This window comes from Podarcis bocagei, assembly GCF_964188305.1.
Source record: "Podarcis bocagei genome assembly, chromosome: 14".
NCBI lineage: Eukaryota > Metazoa > Chordata > Lepidosauria > Squamata > Lacertidae > Podarcis > Podarcis bocagei.
The window spans coordinates 37,510,135-37,537,642 of NC_138139.1; the positions used below are offsets into that span (position 1 = coordinate 37,510,135).

The following is a 27,508-nucleotide window of genomic DNA, read 5'->3' on the forward strand; positions in this document are numbered from 1 at the left end:
GACAGTCTTAGCTTTTCATTGGCTGGCTGAGCAATCTCGCCGCTTCAGGCAGGAGGCGGGTGATGATCACGTGGTGCAGAGAGCGAGAGCGGGGCCTTCCGGCACTCCTGACGCTCTGCCCGCGACGTCATTGCCGGGCATTTCCGGGAGAGCGGCTGAGGCGACCTGAGGTGAAGCAGGTGAGGCTTGTACGGCAGCAGAGGAGGCGGAAGTTGTGTTAGGCGGGCTGGAAGCGGAGCCTCGTAGGAGGTTGTGGGCGCAGGAGGTCTTTGGCGTGCTGTTGCCTCACTAGGTGGAGCCCAGTATACTGGCCGGGCCTTGGTTCTCTGGGCAGCCTGGAGGCATAGGCGTGAGGGGCGCCTCTGAGCTGCGGGCTGTTGCCTACTGCGTAGGTCTGGAGGGGGGGGGACCCTGTGAGCGTCCCAGGTACTTCAGGACTCCAATTCCCATCAACCTTGGCCTTTGGCGCTGCTGGCTGGGGCTGATGGGAGTTGGAGTCCAGCAGTTGGGGGGCACACAGAGTCCCCCAGCTGTGCCCTGGAAGCATCACCCTCAGCGCAGAATGCCCTGGGCTGCGTCACTTCAGACTGCAAGGGCAGAAGTGCCTCGTGGCTGAGGGCTCCTCCACACAAACGAACAGCAACCAGAGCAAAGCAAAGATTACTGCACAAATACAGTGGTACCTCGGGTTCCATACGCTTCAGGCTACATACGCTTCAAGTTACAGACTCAGAAATAGTGCTTCAGGTTAAGAACTTTGCTTCAGGATGAGAACAGAAATCGTGCTCCAGTGGCGCGGCGGCAGCGGGAGGCCCCGTTAGCTTAAGTGCTTCAGGTTAAGAACAGTTTCAGGTTAAGTACGGACTTCTGGAACGAATTAAGTACTTAACCTGAGGTACCACTGTAGAGCTAGTGTCCTGGGAGGGAGGTTTGGACCCTATCTTTCTTGCACTCACATGTTTGCTTTCCGCTTGCAGGGAGTTAGGTAGGTTTTGGCTGTAGTTTTCACTGTTTGGCCCTCTGTAAAGAACAATGGCCATAGCAGTTCTGGCTCATAGGAATTGCTCTGCTAGAGAGAACAGTTATAGCCTGGTCTTCTTGCTCATCTTTTGGGTGCACGAAATTGTTTTGTTCCTGGTTCTTTCATTCTTGCTGTATTCTGCTCTGTACACAAGAACTCCTTGCATATGGAAAACCAGCTTGTTAGAGGGTTTCCAGCTCAGAGATGTAACATTTCCCCCCAAAATAAAATAGAGCTCTCTGAGGGGTGGGGGACTGAAATATTTATTTATATGCATTTACAGTTCTTTACTATGTGTTGTCCCTGGAGTGGGTTACAAAGTGCTTAATACAACAACTAAGCCACATCAAGGCAACTTATTTTACTGTTTTAATAACATAAAATGTACCACATAATGGGTATAAAATTGATGTGTTTGTGAAAACTGTTAAATTAAAATGAGAATCTTACAGATTTGAGGATAAAATTGAAAGTGTGGGTGATAGCTGGTATGTTATCAAGGACCCTTTCGTGTACCTATGTGGGATTTCCAGTGTTTAAGGCATGAGGTTTCATGGCCTGTATAGTTCTTTGTCATTCAAGAACAAAAAAGCAAATTGAACCAAGTATCAGAGCGGTCATTTGTCACCTAGGTTCCCTTCACTGTGAATAGATCTCACCTGCAAAACAGTCAACCTATCATGGACATTTCAAAAAGACTAGGTTTCCCAGTATTTGCAATGCATGGTTGTATGTGTTTTCCTTGAGTCTTGTGATTGAATCCGTTCTGCTTTTGTGCATTTAACAGCACATTGGTATTTAGACATTAGTAAGTGAAGATAGTTCTCTAATCCTGTGAAGAATGCACAAAGATAGGAGATTTCCTTATTTTGTTTATTTGTATACAGCCTTTTCACCCATTGAACTTAAGGTAAGGTATACCAGGGTCCCAACTTCAGGAGCTTTCAGATCATACCCCAAGATGATTGGAAATCCTTTTAGCAAGGTAGTGAAAGTGAAGAACTGATGGTGCTTGTCTTTCAGCCCACCAAGACACAATGTCAGAGCTGAGTGATGAAGCCAGCGAGTCGGATCTGCTGAATCTCAGCCTATCCATGTGGCATGGCGCAGCTCCGATGGTCTGTCGCCAAGAGTTAGATGTTCCACTGGACCTTCACACAGCAGCCTCAATTGGCCAGTATGAGGTGGTAAAGGAGAATATTCAACGGTAAGGAGGAGAGGTTTGGGGAGGGAATAATACTGTGTTCCTGGCATTGGGCAATCAGGACAGATTAGGGATTCTGCTACTTTACCACCCGCCTCACTGCCCAGCAGTCTTCCTGCCTGAGCTGACAGAGCTGGTCTCAGAGACAGTGTTGAGGACTCCCAGACTGCTGGTTCTGGGAGACTTCAACATCCATGCCAAGGCAGCTGGCTCTGGGGTGGCTCAGGACTTCATGGTCGCAACGACAACCATGGGGCTGTCGTAACATGTCACCGGCTCAAAGCACATGGCAGGCAAAACTCTGGACCTTGTTTTCTTGACTGGGCAGGAAGAGAGTGATTTGAAGGTGGGGGGCATTGATATCAGTCCTTTGTCATGGTCAGATCACTTCCTGTTGAGATTTAAACTGTCAGCAGCTTTTCCCCTTTGCAGAGGTGGGGGACCTATTAAGAAGGTCTGCCCTCGGAGGCTGATGGATCCAGTGGGATTCCAAACAGCTCTGAGAGGTTTTCCGGCTGATATGACTGGCACCCCTGTCAAAGCCCTGGCCGACCCCTGGAACACCCAAATGGCTTGGGCTATTGACACAATCACCCCTGAGTGCCCTCTCCCATTTTGTGATGCCCGTTTGTCCCCCTGGTATACTCCAGAGGTTAGGGCAAGGAAACAAGCTGGGAGACTACTTGAACGCATGTGGAGGAAAGATCCAAATGAATGCAACCAAACACTGGTAAGGCTCATTATCGAGCCAACCTAGTGGCAGTGAAGGCAGCAAAGAAGGCATACTTTGCTGCCTCCATTGCAGCCTCATTACGTCATCTAGTAGAGCTTTTCTGGGTTGTACGGAGCCTTTTACAGGCTGGCCCAAAGGAGGTGATAGAACCAACAGTAGCTCGCTGTGACTTGTTTGCAAAGCATTTTGAGGATAAGATTGCTTGCATTCACCAAGACTTTGCTGTTATAGTAGATGAATCTCATGGGGTGTGCAGATCACAGTCTAGTCCTATTGTGTTGAATGAGTTTCAGTTGGTGAGGCCTGATGATGTGGACAAGGTGCTCGGATCAGTCAGGACGACCACTTGTACTCTAGACTCTTGCCCCTCTTGGCTGATAAAAACCAGCAGGGAGGGAACAGCTGGCTGGGCCAGGGAGGAGATCAATGCCTCTTTATGAGAAGGGATGGTCCTTACCTGTTTGAAGGAAACAGTGGTAAAGCCGCTCCTTAAGAAACTGTCCCTGGATTCAGAAAACCTAACTACCAGCCAGTTGCTAATCTCCCTTTTCTGAGCAAGGTTCTGGAGTGAGTGGTTGCAGACCAGATCCAGACGCTTTTGGAAGAAACTGATTTTCTGGATTCATTTCAATCAGTTTTTAGGCCCGGTTTTGGCACAGAAACTGCTTTGGTTGTCCTGTATGATGACATCTGTCAAGAGAGAGACAAGGAAAACATGTCCATGTTAATTCTTCTCGACCTCTCAGAGGCTTTCAATACCATTGACCATGGTATCCTTCTGGAGTGACTGTTTGAACTAGGGGTGGGTGGGTGGCACCACTTTTCAGTAGTTCCAGTCCTACTTAGATGGTCATCCCCAGAGTTTGTTGCTTGGGGAATGCTTTTCAGCCCCGTGGAACCTTCAATGTGGGGTTCTGCAGGGCTCAATCCTATCTCTTAACATCTGCATGAAACCACTGGCTTGGGTTATCCGGAGGTTCGGAGTCTGTTGTCAGCAGTATGCTGATGACACTCAGCTCTATTTCTCCAGCCCTTCCTGGAGATGCCAGAGATGGGATCTGAGGCATTCTGCTACAGCCCTTCTCTGCAGAAAATGAGCACATCAGGGAGCAGTCTGAATTATAACCTTTTCCCCGCAATGAGCTACTTTTTAGTTCACCATGTGATTTTTATCCATGGGGGAATATTCCAAAATCCCACCCCACCTTCAGCCTAAAAAAAGAGTCCATTCTACCACCTCATTCTGTTGCACATACACACCAGGCTTTTTTCACTACGTGCAATTCAAAATAATTTTGTGAAACATGAAGGTGGCTAAAGGCTACCAGAAAACATTGAAGCAAGGTAGTAGTTGATTACATACACACCCTACAGTTAAAGCACATTTATTCCATTTTAACGGTCACAACTTCCCCCAAGAATCCTGGGAACTGTAGTTCAGCCCCCCTCACAAAGCTATAATTCCCATCACCCTTAAAGCAAAGTTACCAGAATTCTTTAGGGGAAGCTATGCAAATGGTGTGACCAAAATGCTTAGAAGAATGCTACTGTCAACCTTTTCGCTTGCTATTGGCAAAGTGGGAGCACACATTGCTACCAGGAATATTGGCAAGACTTCTAAAGTTGTTTGTTTCCTTGAGTGAAAAGGGCCAGGTTAGGAAAACCTTCAAAAGCTATGTAACTTGCCTGTGATAAGCTACCCATGGAACACTAATCTGATTCATGCCTTTCAGTGGGGAGGTAGACCTGAATCAGCGGAATTGCGGTGGCTGGACACCGCTAATGTATGCCTCTTACATCGGTCATGACACCATTGTGCGCATACTGCTAGAGGCTGGCGTGAATGTGAATGTACCAACACCGGAAGGGCAGACTCCGCTGATGCTTGCTTCTAGCTGTGGAAATGAGAGCGTTGCTGCCTTCCTCCTTCAGGTGGGTGTACTTGGCAATAGCTGTGAAAGGCACCAACTGTGCAGTCTAAAGATATCGCGCATGACTAAGAAGTGGAACCAAAAGTGCAAACAGGGCTGTTCAGGGGTGGTTGTCAGTGGCTCCCATTAAGTTCTGTGGGACTAAGGAGAAGGGTGGCAATCTCAGACACCATGAGTGGCTGTGAGATAAAGCCTGCTGTCCTCTTTCATAACTCCCGTAGGGTGCAGCAGCATTATAGGATCCTTCAAAATCTCAAGTCTGCTCAAAGTTACAGGCTGTTGCTTCGTAGTTAGCGGTGATTAGAGTGCCTTCTCACCATTAAGGCTCCTGCGAGGTTCAGTGGTAAAGTTTTCATTACTGTGATATGTTTTATATACCCATTCCCCTCCACCTCGGGTATTTCCAATGTCCAGGGCTGTGCCCTTACTTTACAAATAGTCCTCTGTTTTATCAGGTTGCATATTAAGTTATTCCTATCTAGGTTTTCTCTGCTGCCTCTGAGGTTGTGATGGTATTAATTTAAAAGCCACTTGACTCTGGCAGCTGAGTCTCACCCTCCCTGGCACAGCCGTGTCAGATCTGGTGGAGTGTGAAAGCTAGAGCTGTTTCCAGTCACTCCTCCACACCTGCCACTCACCCCACACACTGAATTGGGCAGGGGCAGGATCCTGTTCGAATGATTTTTCTGAATGCATTCAATCAGACAGTGAATAAAATTGATGCAATAACCCAGAATAAAATGGGAGCACTGCGCCTGTAAGTGGTTTGCTATTAAATTGCTGTGAGAAGAGCCTTCTCTGGGTTGCTGCTCTTTTCCCCTGGTTATGTTGTTAGCATAATAGAAAAGTGGTATAGAAATAAGAAACTAAAAGTAACATGGTTGTAAATTTCTGCCTGAAATAAGCGATCTCCCCCTCTGTTCATTATTGCGAATCCTTGTTTGTACAGAAATGCACCCTGGCTTCAGTGTCACAGGCAGTAGGTGCCCTACCTTAACAGCCCCTCTGTATTTCTTTGAAGCAAGGTGCCGAGTTGGAGATGAAGGACATCCATGGCTGGACTGCCCTCTTCCACTGCACCAGTGCTGGCCATCAGCAAATGGTCAAGTTCTTATTGGATAATGGAGCAAATGCGAACTGCAGGTAAGAGAGAAATGGGCCTGTGAAAGGCCTGCTTTTTTGTTTGTTTGTTTCAGATATCTGGCGGTATTTTAAGGAGAAGAAGTAGCTTAGCTTTCATAGAAAAAATACTTTCATGACAGATGCAAAAGAGGGGAAAACATAGGAAGTCACACTGCTGTATTCTTGCATCTAGATTGTGAGTAGTTAAGTGCCCATATGTGACTGACATCTCCAGTATGCTTCTAAGTACCAGTGGCAAGAAACCTCAGGAGGGGAAACTTATTGTTCTCAGCTCCTGCTCGTGAGCTTCTCATAGGCATCTGGTTGGCCACTGTGAGAACATAATACTGGATGAGATGGGCCACTGGCCTGATCCAGCAGCCTATTCTTATGTGCATATGACATTATTATTTTATTTATTTATACATACATACATTATACATGGAGGGATGCGGGTGGCGCTGTGGGTTAAACCACACAGCCTAAGACTTGCCGATTGGAAGGTCGGCGGTTCAAATCCCTGCGACGGGGTGAGCTCCCATTGCTCGGTCCCTGCTCCTGCCAACCTAGCAGTTCGAAAGCACCTCAAAGTGCAAGTAGATAAATAGGTACCACTCTGGCGGGAAGGTAAACGGCCAAAAGTGGCTTAGTCATGCTGGCCACATGACCCGGAAGCTGTACGCCAGCTCCCTCAGCCAATAAAGCAAGATGAGTGCCGCAACCCCAGAGTCGGCCACAACTGGACCTAATGGTCAGGGGTCCCTTTACCTTTACATTATACATACACACATACATACATACATACTTTATTTATTTATTTATTTATTTATACATACCCCGCCCATCTGGCAGAGCCACTCTGGCAGAGAGGCTCCCAACAGAATATTAAAAACACGATAAAATAATACAGATCACAATGTTTGTAAGATTGGAAGGCTGCAAGGCCTCTGGGTCTGGATATGGCACACAGATTAGGTTTGACCTGCCTTCCTCTTCCACATTCCTGTCACCTCCCTGGCTCAGTAGACTAGAGGTAACACGCATCCAGTCATCCCTGGTACAGAAGCTTCATTGTAGGTGGGAACTGAAACAGTACTTTGGGGTTGATCAGCAAAGCATTTGTCAAAAAGGCTGACAACTCCTGACTTGGCTAAATTGAACTAAACTTTGCCTGCTTTGACTGAAGGGCAAAAAAACCAGCACAGTGCAAGAATTGAAGGGGGGGTAAATGTATTGGTAGGAGGCATTACGCCTAAAGCAATACATTGGTTAAAAATGCTCCAGATAAAATCTCACTCAGATTTTGGCCTAGGCTGGCTAACTGTGACGAGTCGGATCTGCTTGCCTTCAGACTTTCTAGGCAGATGATTAATTTTCCATTCTTTTTGATGTAAGAGAAATGGAGCAGACTTTCTGACTGCTCCCTTAAAAATAATTAGTAACAAGAGTAAGCATATTTATCTAAAATCTTACATCCCACCAGTTTTGCTTGTGATAGCTATTTCTTCTGGTAGAGGGTAAAAGTACAAACAACTTTTAGTTGTGGGGATGGGCAGAAGTGGGGAACATATTGCAAGGGGCAGATTTTCACAAACTTGCACAGGGACTAGTGAGATGACCTGGTGGCAAGACTGAATCTGTGCATGCTATGCTGTTGCTGGGGTTCCATTCTTTCCTTTTCACTTCTACAAAAAAAGGGTACTTGTTTCTCTTTACTCTTTCCTTATCAAATCTTACCTCTCAATTCATTCTTCTGAGATTCTTCTCTTCTTTATCTTGCCTATTGCCTTGATGGCTCATTTTCAAACCTTCTCCCCTGGCTTTAATGCCATCCCCTGACTACTAAAAAAAGCTCTCGGTGGACTCTTTCTTCTCCTCTTAGGACATGAATCTCATGTTGCTTTCTCTACAGTATTCCTTCCATCTTAATAACCAAAAATGTGTTTTCTGAGGTGGGTTTGGTCCCTATTCCTGGAACAGTCTCAGATCCAGAGTGCCACCAGCTTGTTTGTTTTGCCAGAAAGAACCATTTCCTTCCATGGAGCATATTGGGTGAAAACTCCAGCAGGAAAAGTTCATACTTCTGACACAGTAACTGGTAATTTAGTTTTGAAGACAAACCATCAGACTTCATTGGCATCATTCCAAGTTTTTCTCTTCAGCTGATGTTTCAAGAGAGCACTATAGTGAGCATTCCATATACAAAAGGATTGTTTTTTTGTTTTTAATGTTAGCTAAGGCGCTCCTGGCCTCGCATATTGGAGAGAAAACCAAGCTAGAACTCATCTTCCCAACACACTAGTATTTTGTGTGGAAGACATTTTCTTGAATGGAAATGTATTCAAGCATGTGAGACTCCACCTGCAGTTTGAGGTGGTACAACTTGGGGGCACATTTGCCGCTCACCATTAACTCAGCCTAAGTTTCCTGTCAATTTGAGAAGAAAATGAGGGGTGGCAAGGCTTCTCAAGGTATTGGATTGGGCCAGGGGCTTCAGTTGGTAGCGCATAGCTTTCAGCAGAGATGGGGAACCTGTGGCCCTTCAAACTCCCATCAGGGCCAGCCAGCAAGGTTAGCATTCAGGGATGATGGGATTTGCAGTCCAACATCACATGGAGGGCCACTGGCTCACCATCCCTGACATAGAGCTTAAAATACATAGAGCACAATTCAAGGACAAGCTTCCTCTAGCTGTGGATGACTAGCATGCCCCCGTTGCGCTGATGACTGCCCCATTTTCTGACTTGAGCCTTTCATGGACTATATATTTCTGTTGTCCAGGGAGCCCCTTTATGGATATACTCCTCTGATGGAAGCAGCTGCATCTGGCCATGAGATCATTGTCCAGTATCTTCTCAATCATGTAAGTGAGTGTTCATTTCTCAGGTGGTCCAAGGCACCTTCCCCGCAACCAATTGTGCTTCCCAGTATGCAGAAATACCGCCAATTTGAAAGGCCACTATACTAAGAAAGCTAATTCTTGATTTGAGGCTATTTCTTTCAATGATTGCTCTTGATTATTGCCACAGGAGGGGAAATCAGAGAAGCTTCACATCCATGCAGCTTCTTCAGCATGTTCCCACGCCTAGATCCATGCTGGATGCTCCCGTTGATCTGCCTTCATGCATAACATTTCTTCTAGGAAGCTTTAATTAGAAACATTGTCCACTTCATTCCTACTCTTGAGAGATACCATGCTTTTGAAACCAGTCTCTGAATCACTCTGTGCAGTTAATTCACATTCAGCATGAATAGCACTTTCTGTAGCAGCCTCTTGAAATGCCAGCTCTTTGCTTCAGCATCACATCTAGACCTTCTTCATAGTCATCCTGTACATGTCTTATTAGAGGGAGGGAATATGTCAGGTCAGTCAAACAAGGGTGTTCATGTAGGCCTTTCTTCTGTTGATAAAAGTGGGGTGAAGATGGTTGAAAGGGAAGGCTTGCATCTATCACATTTCTTTCCTTCCCCCAAAGGGATTTGAAAGCTGTGAAGCGTACAGGATAAAGCCTTTTTTGTACATATCTCCCCAACAGCTGCAGCACACAAAAGTCTTTTCAGCAAAGGCTTCTTTATATGGAGCATGTGTAGACCTTTGGATTTTTATATGGTTCTCATGCCTACATGCTTGTCTACCCTTTTTTTTTTTAATTTCATTGTCATGAAGGCTTTTTCAAGTGTTTGATTTCTAAGCCTATCAAACTATTTTTTAATAGGCTGGGTTCATTTGTTCAGTGTTGGGTTAAGAAGTCATACACTCCCCCCCACCCATCCACCTTCCTCATTTCTCCCAAACCTTCTCCTTTAATAGTTGATGGAATGCTGCACTAGAGACATCCAAGGAAGAGGGAAGGATGCTATAGCCTGTTACACGTCCGTCCAAAAGTGGACACTCCACATTCTGTAACTGCCTGCAAGTAAACTTCAAGCAGGACTGAAGATGGTTCATTGACTTTCCATCATTAGGATGAGCTTGTGTGTCCATCTTTCAAAACACACCAGACATCCTGGATTTAGTAGTGAGAATGCACTGCAATATTTTGTCATAGATCCCACTTGCCTCTGCTCTCGTGCTTCAAAAGGGATCAGGAATCCGACTCGCTGGCATGGAGCCTGGTGCTTCTTGTAGCCATATCTTGTCCAAAGAGTAGCTGGAGCTCTTGAAGCCTGAAATTCATACATTGACCACATAGTGGTGCCATTTTTATAGCACAAATGCAAGCAAAGATTTCTAACTTTGTGCCCTGAAAACTGTTTAATGTTCAAAGCTAAATTATTTACTGAATTTATGCCCTGCCCTTTCTCCCCAAGGAGTCCAGGTTGGCTAGAGCACAAATGCAATGGTGATGGTGGATATGCAGAGCCTTGCTGGTGGTGCAAATCCTTTGGTTGATTCTTCAGGGACACAGCATGTGAAAGTGCACTCTTGGGTTCAACCACACAGTCCCTTGGATCTGTTTAAGCCTCCCTCCCCTTTCCTGTCAGCAAAATTTAATAATGTCTGCTTCCTCCCAACAGGGTGTGAGAGTGGATGTACGCGATAGCACTGGGGCGACGGCACGGATGTTGGCCATGAAGTATGGACACATGAAGATTGTGGGGCTGTTAGACCTGCACACAGCCCCTGTGCCCAAGGTCTTCTGCAGGGGCCCAGGTGACTCTCACGTCTCTTTATAGTTTCACATGGAAAGGACCTTTCAGCTTGCTTAGGCAGAAACCTTGCTTGCTGCCTGCATTTCTAGTCACTGACTCCCATCTTTTCACTAGACCAGTTCTTCCCACTCCCGCCTGGACCAATTGACCAAGGCTGAGGGTTGTGGCAAAGCGGTGGGGAAATCCCATGACAGATTTAGGGAACATGGGGCAGGGGAGAAGGAGAAGGAGTGGACGTTCCTTGGCACTGCAGAACTAATTAGTTGGATGCTGCCCTTGGAATTTAATATTTGTATGCACTCTGCATCCACTGACTTGATGCATTTTGACACTTAGGAAAGTATGAAGATCTCAGCTCTTCGGATGAATCCTACTCTGCCCCTCAGAGGCAGAGGCCTGCTCGCAAGTCCAGAGGCCCCAGTATTCACGAAGGACCCCATGCTCTGGCCAAGATCACAGCGGTCAGAATTGGAGTGAAAAGCCCGTCTCGTTATGGTGAGTTCAGGCTTGCTTCCTCTCTCTGTCTCAGTGGGTAGCTTCCTCTTGTCCCGCGGCTGATTACTTCATCACCCTCCTACCCTGAACACCATTTTCAGTGAAGTGCTGTAGCTTGGTTGGTAGAGCATCAGCCTTGCATGTGGAAGGTTCCAGGTTCAGTCCCTGGTGCCTCCAGGTAGGGCTGGGAATGTCCTCTGAAACCCTGGAGGGTTGCTGCCAATCAGTGTAGGCCACACTGAGCAAGATGGACCAATGATGTGACTCAGTATTAGGCACCTTCCTATGCTCCTATACTGATGAACTTGGAACACAGCTGCATGCTCTCTGGATTCTATATTTATTTATTTAACATAATTTGTATAGCGCTTAATTTTAAATAAAACTTCCAAGCAAGCCTCTAAACCTCCGTAGAGCTGTAACGTGATGAGCTCCAGCAGAAGAAAAAGCAGGAGGCAGTACTGAACCTCTTGGTTGGTGGAGGGAAAGATAAGCCTCTTCATTTAACCTATCAACAAGTAAAATCTCTTCCTTTCCTTTTTTCATTTGTTCACCTCTCTCTCCCCCTGCCCCCCTTTTGCACACAGAGCAGGTCCCTCCAGAAGGCTACGTTACCTTTAATGATGATGGGAGTGCCTTTGAAGGAGGAGATCTCCGCTACAGAGATGTCACGTCTCCCATCAATGAGCATGATGTGGAAAGCAGCAGCAGCCGGGGTACCTTTCTTTAACATGATTTTTATTTTATACTGCTGTTCATTTTTTTTTTTAAAAAATGATCTAAATAAAACCATACAATAAAACCATGTAAATAAATGAATCAGAAATCAGCTATTATGGAAAGATGTACTCTTAATTGCCAGCATAAACTTGAGGGAATAAAACAAGTTTTCAGCAGGCCTTTAAAGTTTGAAAAAGAAGGCACCTGCTGAATATTGGCAGAGTATTTCACAGGAGTGAGCCAAGTTCTTGTTGCTATTGGGTGAGCCTGGCCAACTCTGGGGACTTCCTGACGTAATCACTTTCTATTGCGGTAGTGTATGTTTTGCGTTAGAATAGGTAATCCACGAAGTTGCCATCAGTAAGCACCTATGAGGCCTGAATGTGAAACTTACTGTTTCATCACTTCTGCCTATTTCAGAAGAGAATTCCCTCTTCACCAATAACTTAGCCACCATCAGGACCAGCAGCAGCAGCGAAAGTCTTGCCAAAGCTGTGGGGGTCAGCAGCGAGGGCTCTCTGGAAAGCAACGAGGTAAGTCTTTTGCTATCATTACAGTTAGAAGAGCCTGGCGGACCAAAGTTTCCCCACTCCTGGTGTATAGAAAGAAACCTTGACTCCTCAAATTAGGGAACCTCGGACTTCCGGTCGGTGCCAGCGCTTAATGGCGGTCCTACCTCCGAGCTCCGGAGGAGGACTGCTTCGCAAGTTCGGGTCTTACCCGCTACGGCAAGCGGGGGACCCCTAAAATCCCAGGCGCTGAAGCCTGAGAACAAGGAGACTCGGTGGGCACCTTTGCGCCCCCCGGTACCGTGAAAGAGCCTTTTTAAAGGCTACGGATCGACATCGGGAGTGAGCGCGGTGCTGAGAGTCGCTACCCAGCCTGCGAAGTGAAGCCGCGTCGCCATAAGCGGAGAGCGCCGATTCCTTCCTGAAAAGAAATTCGGACTGATTCCCCGTGAGTAAGAACTGAAAAATAACTGGGACTTTTCTTAATTTTAAAAATTGGGCTAAAAACGGGGGAGATTTAAACAAAGGAAGTCTGCCTCCCCCCGACCGCATGAAAGTGAAAGCAACGGAGCTCTAAACCTGTATCCGTTTAAATTCATCCTTTGATCAGCTAAACCGGACATTTAAACCTTTGATCTCCCCTCTAGCAAGCAGGGCAGAGGGGAGGCGAATTTGACCATTAACTGCATGACTTATTTGAGGGGAAAAACCTCTGCTATCTCATCTACTTGAAAGTCTGAAACGGTCTGCCTTCTTAGTACATTGAGCTGACTTTTCCCTGTGAAGTGACACCTTGATACAAAGTTTCCACAGTGCCTGACTTTTGTACATTTTAAGAAGAAACAGTATAAACAGTATACTGGGCAACTGTGGCAATTGGAAGCTATAAGACTTTAGTAACATTGATTTTGACTGGGTTAATCTCCTTTCTTTCTACATCCTGGACGGTCTCCTTTGTTCATGTATTTTGAAATTTCCTTCTATGGCCATTTTGATTTGCTCCCTCTAGAGGATAAAGTGAAGTCCAGCACGGCCTAAGACAGTGGAATTTTCCAAGGGAGAATAAATCCCGTGGGAATTGACCTTGACATGAGTGGGCCACAAGAAGAGATAACTACAAGAGCCAAGACCAAGCAACAACAACAGCAACAGCTGCAGCTGCAACAAGCAAAGAGAAGAGGTTCGATCTTAGGCGTAACAGCCGGACTAGCTGGAACAACAGGACAGGACAAAGGAGCAGCCGTTTCTATGGAAGCTGTGACAGAAGCTTTGCTTAAGATAAACCAGACTCTGGAGTCTTTGACAAAACAGACTTCAGAGAACACACAAAAATTAACAGAAATATCAACAAGATTAAACCAGAATACAGAATCTATAAATAAATTGGTCGAGGAAAATGCCACCACGCGTCAAATTGCCGAAGAGGCCAAAGCCACAGCTGGAGAGACGCAGGAGAAATTAGAGCCACTTGCCAAGAAGGTCTATGAGCATGATGCAACCTTGGCCTTGTGGGAGTTACAGAGGAAAGAGAGAAACTTAAAATTAAGACTGATTCCGGAGAATGAAAGTGACAACCTTGTGGAATATTTGACACGGGAGTTTGCGGATTGCTGGGACTTGGAGGAAGACGATTTTAAAATCACAACTGCCTTTAGACTCGGCAAAAAGCAAGATAGAAAGACACCAAGAGATTGTTTGATCACACTCAGATCTAAGGAGGAAAGAGATAAAATTTTAGGACTACACTTTGGAAAAGCCCTCCAAATTGGAAATTCAGCAGTACAGATCTTTAAAGACATACCAAAATATATCTTGGACTTAAGAAATTTCTACAAGGATTTGGTGCTTTTGTTAAAGAAAAATCAGATCCGCTTCAGGTGGGAATTCCCACAAGGACTGTCATTCGACTACAAGGCAAAGAAAGTGAAAATAAAGACAATTCAAGATAAAGACAAATTTCTGGCAAGATATCAGGAGGACCTACAGAAGGGGACTGTGGACGCACTTGCAGAACAGAGGAGAGCATTGGATATCCTGAATCTCTCGTTTGGACAAAAACCACCACCGTCAGAAGAAGAGCAACAACTTGGAGCTGTTGGAGGAGCCTTAAGAAAATAACAAGATGGCTCTGCAATTCCTTAGTTGGAATTGTAATGGACTGAATGGGCCTTTGAAGAGAAGACAAGTATTTCATATTTTGAACAGAGAACAATTGGATTTGATATGCTTACAAGAAACTCACATAACTAGAGCCCACAGGAGATTACTTACAAATAAAAGGTTAGGACAAGAATTTGTCTCATCAGACAAAGTTAAGAAGAGGGGAGTGGTAATATATGTGAAGGAGAAATGGGCTCCAAAAATGATATTTAAAGATGAACAAGGGAGATATCTGGCTGTGGAGATACAAGTACAAGGAGAAAAACTTTTAGTTGTTGGAATTTATGCACCAAATGAAGGCAAATCTGACTTCTTTAAGGGACTTCATGAAACTTTGACGGACTATCTGGATTATAATATGATAATCATGGGAGACATGAATGGCGTGGTCTCCACTAATATGGACAAGGCACAAAGACTAACAGTCACTAAAGAAGGGAGACTCCCCAAGACTTTTTTCGAAATGATAGAAAATATGGACTTGATAGACATTTGGAGAACAAGGAACCCTCTGGAGAGAGAGGGAACCTTCTTCTCCCAAGCAATGATGACCTGGACCAGAATTGACCAAATCTGGGTTACTAGTGGATTGGCTCCAAAGATTAAGAAAGTGGAAATCTGCCCAAAAACTTGCTCCGACCATAACGCCGTGAAGATGGAGATGAAACTCACAATAACCGGTCAATTTAGATGGAGAATGAATGACACCCTCTTTCGAGATAAGGAGATTCTCACGAAGGCCCAAAAGACCTTAAAAGACTATTTTGAAATAAATTTGAGGACTGACGTGGAGAAAAGAGTGATCTGGGACGCAAGTAAAGCTGTTATGAGAGGATTTTTGATTCAACAAAATTCAATAAAGAGGAAAAAACAAAATGAGAAAAAAGAGAAGATCTTGGAAATGATAAAGGAAGGAGAGAGGAAACTAAGAACAAAACCAAAGTCTCAGGACATTTTAAGAGAGATTAAGTTATATCAAACTCAATATATGGAATTGATGAACCAAGAGATTGAATGGAAGATAAAGCAAATGAAACAAAAGACTTTTGAATCAGCAAATAAATGCGGTAAACTTTTGGCATGGCAATTGAAGAAAAGGCAGAAACTAAATACAGTTACAAGCCTAGAGGTTGATGGAAAGAGTATATCTAAACCTAATGAAATTAGAAATTGCTTTCTAAGTTATTTCAAAAAACTTTACACCCAAGGCCCGCAAAATGAAGAAGATATAGACAAATTCCTTGGAAGATATGGATTACAAAATATCTCTCAGCAAAGTAAGATGGACTTGAACCAGAGAATCTCAGAACAAGAGGTAGAGGCTGCCATTCAGAATATGCAACTGGGCAAATCTCCGGGACCAGATGGACTGACTTCTAGATACTACAAATCGTTGAAGGAATGGTTGATTCAACCATTAAGAGAAGTTTGTAATGAGATCCTTGAAGGAAAAAGGGCACCTGAATCGTGGAAAGAGGCATATATCTCACTCATACCAAAGTCAGAGACTGAAAAGACCCAACTTAAGAACTACCGCCCGATATCACTCCTTAATGTGGATTACAAAATTTTTGCAGACATTTTGGCAAAAAGATTTAAAAGAGTTTTGATGGAGAAGATTCATAAAGACCAAGCAGGCTTTCTCCCTAAAAGACACCTAGCGGACAATGTAAGGAATGTAATAGACATTTTGGAAAAGCTGGAGGTGAATATAAACACTAAAGCAGTATTGATCTTTGTGGACGCGGAGAAAGCCTTTGATAATATCTCTTGGAGTTTTATGAGGAAGAATCTTCATGGGATGGGGGTAGGCCAGGGTTTTGAGAATGGTATGGCTGCAATATATTCCGAACAAAAAGCTAAGCTGATTGTAAATAATGTTGTGACTGAGGAACTTAAGATAGAAAAAGGAACTCGGCAGGGGTGCCCAATTTCCCCATTACTTTTCATTTCGGTTCTGGAGGTGTTGCTGAATATGATAAGAAATGACCAGCAGGTCAAAGGTGTGCAGGTCGGAGCTAAACACTACAAGTTAAGAGCGTATGCAGATGACCTAGTATTGACTTTGCAAGAGCCAAACACTAGTACGAAAAGGGTTTTAGAAATAATTCAACAATTTGGCCAGGTGGCTGGATTTAAGTTGAATAAACAAAAAACTAAAGTCTTAGGGAAAAACCTAACAGATATGGAAAAGGAGAAGTTTCAGGAGGAAACAGGTTTGACAGTGGTTAAGAAAGTCAAATACCTAGGGGTCTATTTAACACCTAAGAATGTTAATTTGTATAAGGACAATTATGAAAAATGTTGGTCAGAGATTAAAAAAGATCTAGAAATATGGTCAAATCTGAAACTGTCAATGTTAGGCCGAATTGCAGTAATTAAAATGAATGTATTGCCTAGAATGTTATTCTTGTTTCAGACCTTGCAGATTCTTGATAAGATGGAATGTTTTAAGAGGTGGCACAAAGACATTTCGAAATTTGTCTGGCAGGGCAAAAAGCCCCGAATTAAATTCAAAATACTGACTGACGCTAAAGAAAGAGGGGGTTTTGCCCTGCCGGATCTAAAATTGTACTATGAGGCAGCAGCGTTTTGCTGGCTGAAAGAATGGATGCTCCTCGAGAATACAGACATCTTGGATCTGGAAGGCTTCAATAATGCTTTTGGTTGGCATGCATATCTTTGGTATGACAAGGTTAACAGTACCTTTAAAAATCACATTGTTAGAAAAGCATTATTTAATGTCTGGATAAGATACAAAGATTTATTGGAAAATAAAACCCCTAGATGGGTGTCACCAGTGGAGGCTAAAGCAGTGAAGAAACTCAATATGGAGGTCGGATGGCCGAAGTATTGGGAAATTTTAGAACAGGATGGAGACAAGGTTAAACTACAAAGTCAGGAGAAATTGAAGCACAAAGTAGAAAATTGGTTTCAATATCGCCAAATAATGGAAATTTTTAAACAGGATAGGAAAATCGGTTTCCAAGTGGAGAAATCAAAACTAGAGACCGAATTGTTAGAACCCAATACTAAGAATTTATCTAGAATGTATAACTTGCTGTTGAAATGGAACACACAGGATGAAACAGTTAAATCTGCTATGATTAAGTGGGCGCAGGATGTTGGACACAACATTATGTCAGATGACTGGGAATGGTTATGGAACACCGGTATCAAATTTACGGCATGTAATGCCTTAAAGGAAAACATTATGAAAATGGTATACAGGTGGTACATGACCCCAGTCAAGCTGGCAAAAATCTATCATTTGCCCGATAATAAATGTTGGAAATGTAAAGAGACTGAAGGTACTTTTTACCACCTTTGGTGGACATGCCCGAAGATAAAGGCCTTCTGGGAAATGATCTATAATGAAATGAAAAAGGTACTTAAATGTACATTTTCCAAAAAACCAGAGGCCTTTCTCTTGGGCATTGTCGGCCAATTGGTGACAAAGAAAGATAGAAATTTCTTTATGTATGCCACAACAGCAGCAAGAATACTCATCGCAAAGTATTGGAAGACACAAGATTTACCTACTCTGGAAGAATGGCAGATGAAAGTGATGGACTATATGACACTGGCTGAGATGACAGGCAGAATCCGTGACCAACGTAAAGAGATGGTGGAAGAAGAATGGAAAAAATTTAAGAGCTATCTTAAGGACTACTACAAACTCAACGAATGTTAAAATGTTGTGGTTGCTAGAAGTAACAGGGTACAGGGATACAAGGTTAGATGATAAAGGAGGACTAAGATGACAGAGATTAGAAAGTAACAACTGGGAGTTGCTAGTTCAAATATGGACACTGGGATGCAGAGAGGGGGGGTACGGGGAAGTCCAAGAAAAGAGGTTTATGAAAATATCTTTGAAAGTATTTTATATGTTTGTTTTGTTTTGTGTTTGTTTGTTCTTTTTAAAAATGCTGTAAAACCAATAAAAATTTATCAAATTAGGGAACCTCTCTCTTCTGGTTTTCTGTAGTCTCCCCCAGACCACACCCCTCACCATGCCTGCTTCGCATCTTCAAGTTTTGTTCTGTTTTTGCCTGGCTGGAATGTGTCATTGAACTAGGATAATGCCTCTTCCTTTGTTTGTACAAGAGTTTGTAGCCAACTGTACAAAAGTTAAATTCACATCTGTTTCTTGGCTCTAGCAGTGCCTACCACTGGCATGTGGCCCTCAAGAGGTTGCCCATTTGGAAATGTGGCTCTTGGGTTCAGAAAGATTCCCTACCCCTGCCTTGTCTGTGGGTGGCTGGCAAGGGACTTTTGTTCAGGCATCTTGGGAAGCTGGAGTAAGAGGATTCATTTGTCCTTCCGTGGTGTTGGATTTCTCCTCCCATTGCCTCTGCTTTCTCTGCTTTGCTAAGAGGAGCCTCTCTCACTTCCATTCTTCCTGCTTCATAAGAATGTAAGAGTACAGATGCTTCACACCATGAAGAAAAGGATAATGATGTCCTTGCATCCCTTTGAGACTTGGAGCTGAGTCGCGTTCCTTCTTCTCAAAACATGCCACTACTTTATATTTTCCAGGATTCAGACCATGAAACAAAGCTCTCCATTCGAAAGCACCCCAAGAGCTACATGAAGGCGAAGAATCGCTGCAGCAACAGCGACAGCCACTGGTCTTACCGATCCCGGGTGTCCAGCCATCACTGCAGCCCCTCTCACACAGAGGCCCCATCTTACACGGGGCCCCAGGTAACCATGGCATGGTGGTCAGAAAACCGTCTGGGGCTGGACAGGGCAAGGGACAGAGGGATGGACAGAGGAGCTAGTGTCAGAGACAGTCCTTGTGTATTAGGTGCCATGTCAAATTGCAGGGGGCAAGGTGGTGCTAAAGGCCTAGAGGGGCAGAGATCCTGGCTTACAACATGCTGTGATGCAGCCAGAGTCTCTCAGCATTTAAGAGTCCTGAACTTCTCCCTCTTTTTTGTCCTCTGTGCGCTGCCTGGGCTGCAGGATCTGGCCACCTTCCTTGAGCAGATTGGCTGCCTGAAGTACCTGCAAGTGTTTGAGGAGCAAGACGTCGACCTTCGCATCTTCCTGACCTTGACAGAGAGTGACTTGAAAGAGATTGGCATCACGTGAGTCCCTTTCTTTGCTGGCTGGCTGGAGGCTTAGCTTTGAAGTGCTGTCATATAATCAGGAACATAGGAAATGACCCCAGGAACAACGTGTACCTTCCAACCAGAGATATCGAGAACTTTGCTGTCATTGTTAGCAGAATCCTGGGTCCCAGCTGGCAAGGCTGATGTGCAATTATTTATTCTCAGTTCAATATAGGAATAGCTCCCAAAGAATTTTTAATGCTCTCTCTTAGAAATGTTTTTTTTCCCTGCTCTATGTTGTGCAGGCTGCATAACCTGGACAGCTGCCCTTGTTAGTTGTGTATAATCTGCAATATTTTTGCAGAATGTACACAGTTGTGTGGCAATACTGCACAACCACAGGAGCTAGCTTCCTGAGAATTGCAGCTTTCTCATTTTCTTTTTTTTATGTTTCTAGTCCATATTGCTTCAAAAGTATAGCCCAATGCTTTGCAAAATTTCAGGGCTGAGCATGCTTCTGGGGGAAAGGCTGCAGTACCCAATGTAGCATCTATTGTTCACATTGATCTCTCTTTGGGTCTCAGCATGTCAAGGAAAATCAGGGTGGTTCTATTTTGCCTGCAGACTTCCCCAGTGAAGGAAGGGAGTGAAGCAAAAGGGAGGCAGTACCTTTGTTGCTAAACCTTTGCTGCTTTTTCTCCTCTGTAGCCTCTTTGGACCAAAGAGGAAGATGACCTCTGCCATTGCTCGATGGCATAGCAGCGCCCGGCCTCCCAGTGATGCCCTGGAGCTGGCCTATGCTGATCGCCTGGAAGCAGAAATGCAGGAACTGGCCATTCAGCTCCATAAGGTAAGGAAGCCGGCTTCTTAAGCCCATTGAGAAGCTTCTGCCTCTGGCCAAGCACACCTGCTTCTGCATGGGGAATGCCCTCGTCCCTTCCTAGTCTTGGAGGATGTCCTTGTTCGTCTGAAGTTGCTTGAGAAAGATACAGCATTAGACACACAGCTAAGAGATCTGAAACTTGATGGGAGGAATTTATTTTTTTCATGTAGTGGACAAGTAGAAAGGTGAAGGAATATTGGGAAATGATTTATAATGAGTTGGGAAAAAATGTTTAAATTTACCTTTCCCCCCCAAACAGAGTCTCTTTCGTTGGGAATAACCCAGACAGAAATTCCCAGGTGCCAGAACAGTCTATTTATGTATGCAACAACAGCAGCCTGTGTTCTGTTAGCTCCAAAATGGAAAGTGAGCAAGGTCCCTTGTAAAAAGGATTGGCAGCTTAAGATGTTAGAATATGCAGAACTTGCGGGTTTAACACACAGAATAAGAGAGCAAGAAGAACGTATATATTTAAAGAAGAATGGAAAATATTTATTGAATATATGGAAAATAATTGTACACAGCTGAAAACGCTGGCAGCTTTAAGATAAATTCAACAGGAGTAAACAATATTTGACTGATGTAAAAGTGGAAAATTGATGTGAATGGTTATAGTAAAGCATTCAGGAGAACATGATATGCAACATGAACCATGGAAGGAAGTCACTGGATATTTTAAAGTTTGTAAAATGTTTAATCTGAAAAGTAGAAAAACGAAAACTCAATAAAAAATTATATATTGGGAGAGATCTGAAACCTGGTGCGATTGGAAAGCCTTTGGCAAGCTAGTACTACCCCCAAACCCAAACTCAGTTTGATAGTAAAGTGAAGTAGAGGAACAGTTGTTGGCCAGAGTTTTGTGGGAGTTCTTTAAACCTTTTGGAATTCACAAATGTGGACCCTTGTCTCTTAGCAACTTTCCCCGTGTTCCCTTCCAGAGGTGCGAGGAGGTAGAAGGGCTGAAGGGTCAGGTGTCCCAGGAGCAGGAGCTGCGTGCCGTGGTGGAGAGCTGCTTGATGGAGCGGGATGTGGTCTGGAGCAGTGCTCAGGCCAAACTCCGAGAGGTGCAGGCCATCGCCAGAAATGCTGGAATCCTCCTAGAACAGATGCAGTGAGTGCCTCCAACAAAGGTCAAACTTTCTCGCCATTTCTTTACACCCCCTTCTCTGTAAGCTCCTTCATCTCCTCAAGGCGAAGCCAGTGTGCCACCTGCAGGATTCTGAATTGGGGGGAAGTCCAGGCACTTGGTGACAATGACTGCCAAAGGCTTGTGGCTTTGTGTCTGGAAATTCACCCTTCCCTCTTGTTCTCAGCCTTAGCTGCCTAATGTGGGAGTTGCATCCATGATTCCGAAAAAGTGCCAGCGAAAAGCACTGGATATGATTTCAGTGCAACGTGTTAAGAATCTTGTTTTTCATTTTTTAAAAACTTTACAAAATAGACACAAGTTTCCAGCCCCTGGGGTTTGTGGTTACATCCAAGTGTGTGGGTGCAATGCCTGGTGCAATCGTAGGGGTTGCATTGTTTCAAGCTGTGTGCCCAAACCCACATGTGTATCCAGCACTCACATGTATTCCTATACACACCACCAAGAGGCTTAGGAGCTTTTGACAGAATTGTAACATGTGTTTGTTATGAATGTAGTATTATGCCCCAAGAAGTGCTCACCTGAGGAATAAAGCATGAAAAGGACAGTATACGGATGCTGCTTCAAGCAGCAAAATTACACTACAAGTCGGCAGCAACTCAGAGTATACACACCTTGATCTAAAGAGTATAGAAGGATTCCTGCCAAAAGCCTAAAGAGAAAGTGAGTGGGACATTTGCCACAGCAGAGATGACTAAATCGGATACCTACTTGCTGAGGGGCTTCATCCCCTTCTCCTGCCGTCTCATTGGCAGCTAAGAAGACCCAAATGATTTGGGTGGAACAATAAATGGCAGAATTCTTCAACATGTATGCCTTTTTTACACAACCTGTATAAGCAGCAGAATTCACCTTTTCAGGTAGTAGCATCTGTAGTGTGCAAATGACCCAGGAGTTAAGAAGATGTTCGGGGGATAAATTCCCTTTGTCCTAATTCTCCTCTCCTCTTTAGTTCTGTCTTAGGTACTCAGTGCTGATGCCTCATTTTTATGGCAGTGGCATACCAAGGTTTACCCCACTGCTCTAGGATATTTGTGTGGCACTTGAGACTACTGCACTATCCTGCTTTCTTGTGCTCTACTTTGTGCGGTTTTTATTTCTTTTCACAGAATCCTGCTGACAGTATTTTGGTTTCTCTGGTAGGGCCTGTCAGGCAGAACTGTCTTCCCGAATGAACCGAGAGCATCCAGCTGGCCGGTTGTTGGAAGTGAAAGCGCAGCTGGGACCCAGTAAGTGGGCAGTTCTAGTGCAGGATGTGAAACAGGTGGCCCTCCAGGTGTCTCTGGACTCCATCAGTCCCATCCAGCACGGCCAGCAGTCAAGGATGATGAGCGTTGCAACTCAGCAACACCTGTAGGGCTGTAGGTTCCCCAGCCTTGTGTCTGTGTGCGAGAGAGAGAAAAGGAAGCGGCTTCAGAGGACAGGCTTATTTTTGAGCCCAGTCGCCCTTCATCACCCTTTCACCTTCCCCAGGTCTCAGCTATTTCTTATGAAAAATGTATGGAGACTGACTGCTGCTTTTCCTTACAAGTAAAAAGTCAGTCTGTCTGTCTGTCTGTCTGTCTGTCTCTCTCTCTCTCTCTCTCTCTCTCTGTGTGTGTGTGTGTGTGTGTTCAACCACACCATGACATAAAAATTTGGAAGACTATTCAGTGCCAAATCCACCACTTCAAGTTGGCAGTCCCTGGTTCAATCCATTGTCCTGACTCCTCTCCCCCCCCCCCCAGTGTTTGCTTCCCCCCCCACACTCTATGTTTGGGCCAATGGGTGCTGACCCACAATATGCTGATGCTTTGTGCCATTCTGCCTCTTTACCCTAGGCCCAGAAGGATGGCCGTCTTCCTTGAAGGTCCTCAGTCTGCCTGAGCTCTCGGCTCTTCTGGAGCAGTGCTGGGGGGAAATGGGTAAGGTTTGAAGATCATCAGATGCTCATGTTCCCCTGGTTTGGCACCGGTTGGTGGGTGTAAAGTCCAAGTCAAATAACGGGCTTGCTGTTTCCCTTCTCGCCTGCCCTGCATTGAAGAACATCTCCATTCCTTGGCACCTGTGCTTATTATAGCTTTTCTGTGTCCCCAGGGAAGGCTCTTAGTTCTGTCAACCTTAATCTCGAGAGCCTGCAGAGTCTAGAGAAGGGCAAGCCGCCCCAGAAATAGCCCTAGGAGTGGAGGAAGGTACGTAGTGGAGCGCTGTTGAACGAGATGCATGTCTGTCTGAGAAGAGATAGCACTTGATAGCAAAGTGGCATTCTGCTTTCAAGCGCTCTGTCCGCTCTCCTCCAAGGTCAGGGTTGCGTAAAGGCATATCTGTGCGGCAAACATTGTACTGGTTTATACTCTCCTCCCCTTCCCCAAATCCTCAGGATTCCTAGTTGTTGCTCCCCACTGACAGTCTTTCTACACAACTCATGCCTGATTGAGAGCCATCACAGTATAAAAAACCAAGTTTTCGACCCTGCTTTAAAATGGTAGTGGACACAAGCCCCAGCAAAAGCAGTGTCATCACCCTTGTAAAATGATGGTTACTCGGGCAGTGGTGGCTGGCACCCATTGGGGCTGGTTGGGTGGAAGGCGAAGAAAAGAGAGCCAACAATGAGGAACAGAGTGAGATATCCCTAGCTGTGTCCCCATCCAGGCAATACCACCCTCCAGACTGGTTTTCAGTAAACAGTTAAGCAAGTGGGGGCTGACTGAGAGCAGACTGAGGGTGGTGGGGCAGTGCAGTAGCCCTAACAAGGTGGAAAATCATGACACAACCAGTTTATAATTTGTATTATGGAGAAAGGGGACGCCGAACCTGATGGAACTTTGCTCCAATCCAGCAGGGCTCTTGAGTTTTCTGGATGCAAACTTTTGCAGCTAGAGCAACTTTTGAATTAAATTGCCCCTGCCACCACCACTTTGAACAACTGGCCAAAGTCCATGCAGCACAAGTCCTCATGCTACTTCCTCTTTTTTGTTTCCTGGGTGCGATTGTTTTTGCAGAGGTTCTGACGTCGGGTGAACATTCCACCCAGAAGCTGTGTTTTACCTGAGGAGGAAGCATGAGTGAGTGTGAGAGAGAGAGATGGCTCGACGGCACAGGTCATCTGCAGCGAGAGCTGCCAGCGGCTGTCCTAGGAAAGCAGGTGCGCCGTTGCAGAGAAGGGAGGCCAGGTCTGCTGTGCTGAAGAAGGACCATGGCACCTAAATCCTGGAAGCAAAGGGTTCTCTCCAAGCTTGGAAGTTCCAAGGCAGGCATTTTGTGTCTGCGTCTCTTGCTGGATATTCTGTTTGTTTTGGCAACCAGGTTCCTCTCCATTGGTCCCCTTCCCTGTGCCCACATGGGAGGAAAGATGAGGTGGGAGGTGGCCAGGAGACCCCGCGCTTAGAGGGTTTTATTCTTGGAAGGTTACCTCTTTGAGGAATGCAAGGACTTCTGTGTCCTGCCCAGCTGCATGGAGGCCTGATGTATACCTAAGCTGGCACTGCAGTGGTGGGGAGGAGGTTCCATTATCAAAGCCCATTGTTTAAGAAAGAAAGCAACACACACACTTTTTCAATGAAAGTGCCTCCATAGTAGCAACCACTGGGCCTCTCCTAGCCTTTGATTCTTCCAGCAGGGAACTTGTGGCTTTATTCACAACAACTTACAATGAGATAGCACCTCTCACCGTAGGCGTGAAGTTATAAACCTTCTTGCTGTCTTGACTTGGGGTGCTCATGGCTTGGCCAGGAAAATCTGTGAGTTCCAGCAACCAAAGACCACAACTTACAGGGATTTCTTATCCTGGGATGTGCAAGAACTCATGCCCACTTTGGAGAATGGAAATCCAGCATTTGATGTGACCTTGGGAATGTTTATCCCAGGCTAGCTGATGTTGTGAAGTGACTCCAGGATTCAGAGCAAGAGGGTTCCCCAAGCCCATCTAGCAACGTATGTAGGCAGTCCAGGAGTTACTGAATAACACGTACTGTGTCTTGCTTGGCCTTCTCTGATTTTTGGAGAATGGGAGTGAGGGTGGGAGAAAGAAAGAGGTGAAGCTTTTTCATTTATCTGACTTCTGATATGCACGTCATCATATAGAGTTCATGCATAGGCCTTGGTTTGCTGCACACCTGTATTGCGTGGAAACCTAAGCACAAAGCACATAATTGTCTCAGAAAATTCTTGTGTTAATATTAGGTCTTCACATGATGCAGGTATAAAGTGAAGCAAGGCTTGTGCGTGGACAGCAGGAGCATAAATCTGAAGCAGCTAGCAGATGAATCACACGGCCATGTATTTAACCTACAGAATAAAAAGTTATCCCAACGCCAGGCATGGCTGCACCCAGTAGCAAAGCTGTCCCATTTTTCCACTCCTGAAACATGCAAAACAGTTACCCAAAAAAGTGCACATTTTAACAGGCTGGTGGATGCTGTTCTGCATCTGTTGTGCAAAATGTAGCCTTCCCATTAATGCACAGAGGGGGTGTGTGTGTGTCTTTAAGTGACTTCTGATAGGCTCAGCAAAGGGAGGCTGCTTTGGGGTAAACCCCTCTGCTTCACAGCCTTCTTTTCTGATGCACATCTTAAGCCTAGTTCTCACAGATAGTAAAAGATTTTAAATGTTGCATGTTTTATTGCCTTTAATGTTGTGTTGCTAAAATTGTGAAGTTGCCTTGAAATTATGTAATGGGGAGTATTATATAAAAATAAAATAAGCCTATGGCTGGGCTGTACAACTTCAGACTACACTGAGTGGCTGAAAGGATTCCTCCTCCATGCACCAGATGTTGGGAGATAATGGCTCTTTTAACCCAGTCTTGTTTCCTGCCATGCTTTATAACGTGCAGGAAACTGTACTGTGTGGTGGGGTATTCATTTCTAGACAAGCTAAAGTGGTATAGCTCAGAGCATACTTCCACCATTATGTTTACTGCTTGTGAGAACTAAAGGTAGTGGCAATTTCCTTTTGATCTGCTGATTTTGAGTGACGGTGGAGCAAAATCATTTTTTAAAACAGAAGATCTGGAGCTTTTGAAAACCCAAGGTGGTCTGTGTCTAACTAGAATAGGATTGGACGTGGTTTAGCAAGATCGTTGTTGCGAGTTGATGGCTGTTGAGGTTGCCATTCTCTGTTCTGGGGTGTTTTAATCTGGGCTTAGTTTCAGCATTTGAGTACATCTGTGGTCATAACAATGGGGCGGAGAGTGAGATCTCAGAAAAAAATTATATTTGATGACCAGCATTTAACAGGCACTGACTGATCTGTGAATAAATTTTACTCTTACTGTCTGAGTTGCTGCTTAGTTGTTGTGCATAGCATGTGATTATATCATTCAGATCTTTACAGTCGTGTTCTCTTCCTCCTTCCATTGTGCTTCATAAGAGCTACAATCCTGCACCATATAGTGGCAGCAGCAAGAGGATTATAGCCGTACCCAACCCTCATGGTAAAATTCACAGGAAGCAGATCCATCCCTCATGATCCCCTCCAAACATTACCTGAGCAGAATAGGAGTAGCTGTGCTGCTGCTTGTAACAAATACAGATTACACTCTATATTGGCTGTTTCCTGGTGAAATGGCTTGCTCTGGTGTTGTGCAAGAATTAGAGAATTCCCCCCCCCCCCAAAAAAAAATAATCCTATGACACAACTGCATTTGGAGGTGGTCACACAGAATGGCAACCAACATGAATGTACTTCAGTAATGAAGAAGGCGGTCAAAGTTTTATTAGCTTGAAAAACTCTTGGAGTGTTTACAGAAGCCTGCAATGAAGGGACTGGTGTTGGATGGGAGTCCTCTATTCCATCTTACTTACAGTTGCTCTGCATCGTGTACCCTTTACCTCCCAGAAAGGAAGAACCTGCCGAGAAAATGGAAGTTCTACAGCAAGTTCTAGAAGATGCTA

The 27,508-nt window shown here is 44.8% G+C and overlaps 1 protein-coding gene across 4 annotated transcripts; it reads left to right on the forward strand.

Moving 5' to 3' along the window:
• Window positions 1–74: 74 nt before the first annotated feature.
• Window positions 75–26,893, forward strand: ANKS3 (ankyrin repeat and sterile alpha motif domain containing 3). 4 transcript variants are annotated; one of them, XM_081169872.1, is made up of 17 exons: window positions 77–179; window positions 2,045–2,228; window positions 4,692–4,890; window positions 5,911–6,032; window positions 8,793–8,874; window positions 10,530–10,665; window positions 11,001–11,159; window positions 11,747–11,875; window positions 12,300–12,412; window positions 19,088–19,255; window positions 19,517–19,641; window positions 20,314–20,455; window positions 21,427–21,599; window positions 22,779–22,864; window positions 23,456–23,539; window positions 23,712–23,806; window positions 24,617–26,893. In XM_081169872.1, the coding sequence occupies exons 2-16, from the start codon at window positions 2,059–2,061 to the stop codon at window positions 23,786–23,788; spliced, it is 1,965 nt and encodes a 654-aa protein (XP_081025998.1). In that variant the 5' UTR covers window positions 77–179; window positions 2,045–2,058; the 3' UTR covers window positions 23,789–23,806; window positions 24,617–26,893. The 4 variants fall into 4 exon arrangements, with proteins under 4 accessions (XP_081026000.1, XP_081025998.1, XP_081025999.1 ...); XM_081169873.1 differs by lacking the exon at window positions 77–179 and adding an exon at window positions 857–1,931; XM_081169875.1 differs by lacking the exons at window positions 77–179; window positions 2,045–2,228 and having other exon boundaries at window positions 4,765–4,890; window positions 5,915–6,032.
• Window positions 26,894–27,508: the final 615 nt, after the last annotated feature.

Coding starts and splice junctions, on each gene's coding strand:
- ANKS3 (XM_081169872.1), top strand. CDS start 2,059: ATGTCAGAGCTGAGTGATGAAGCCAGCGAGTCGGATCTGCTGAATCTC. Junction 12,413..19,087: donor GCTCTCTGGAAAGCAACGAG/GTAAGTCTTTTG, acceptor TATATTTTCCAG/GATTCAGACCATGAAACAAA. Junction 19,642..20,313: donor TTGAAAGAGATTGGCATCAC/GTGAGTCCCTTT, acceptor TCTCCTCTGTAG/CCTCTTTGGACCAAAGAGGA.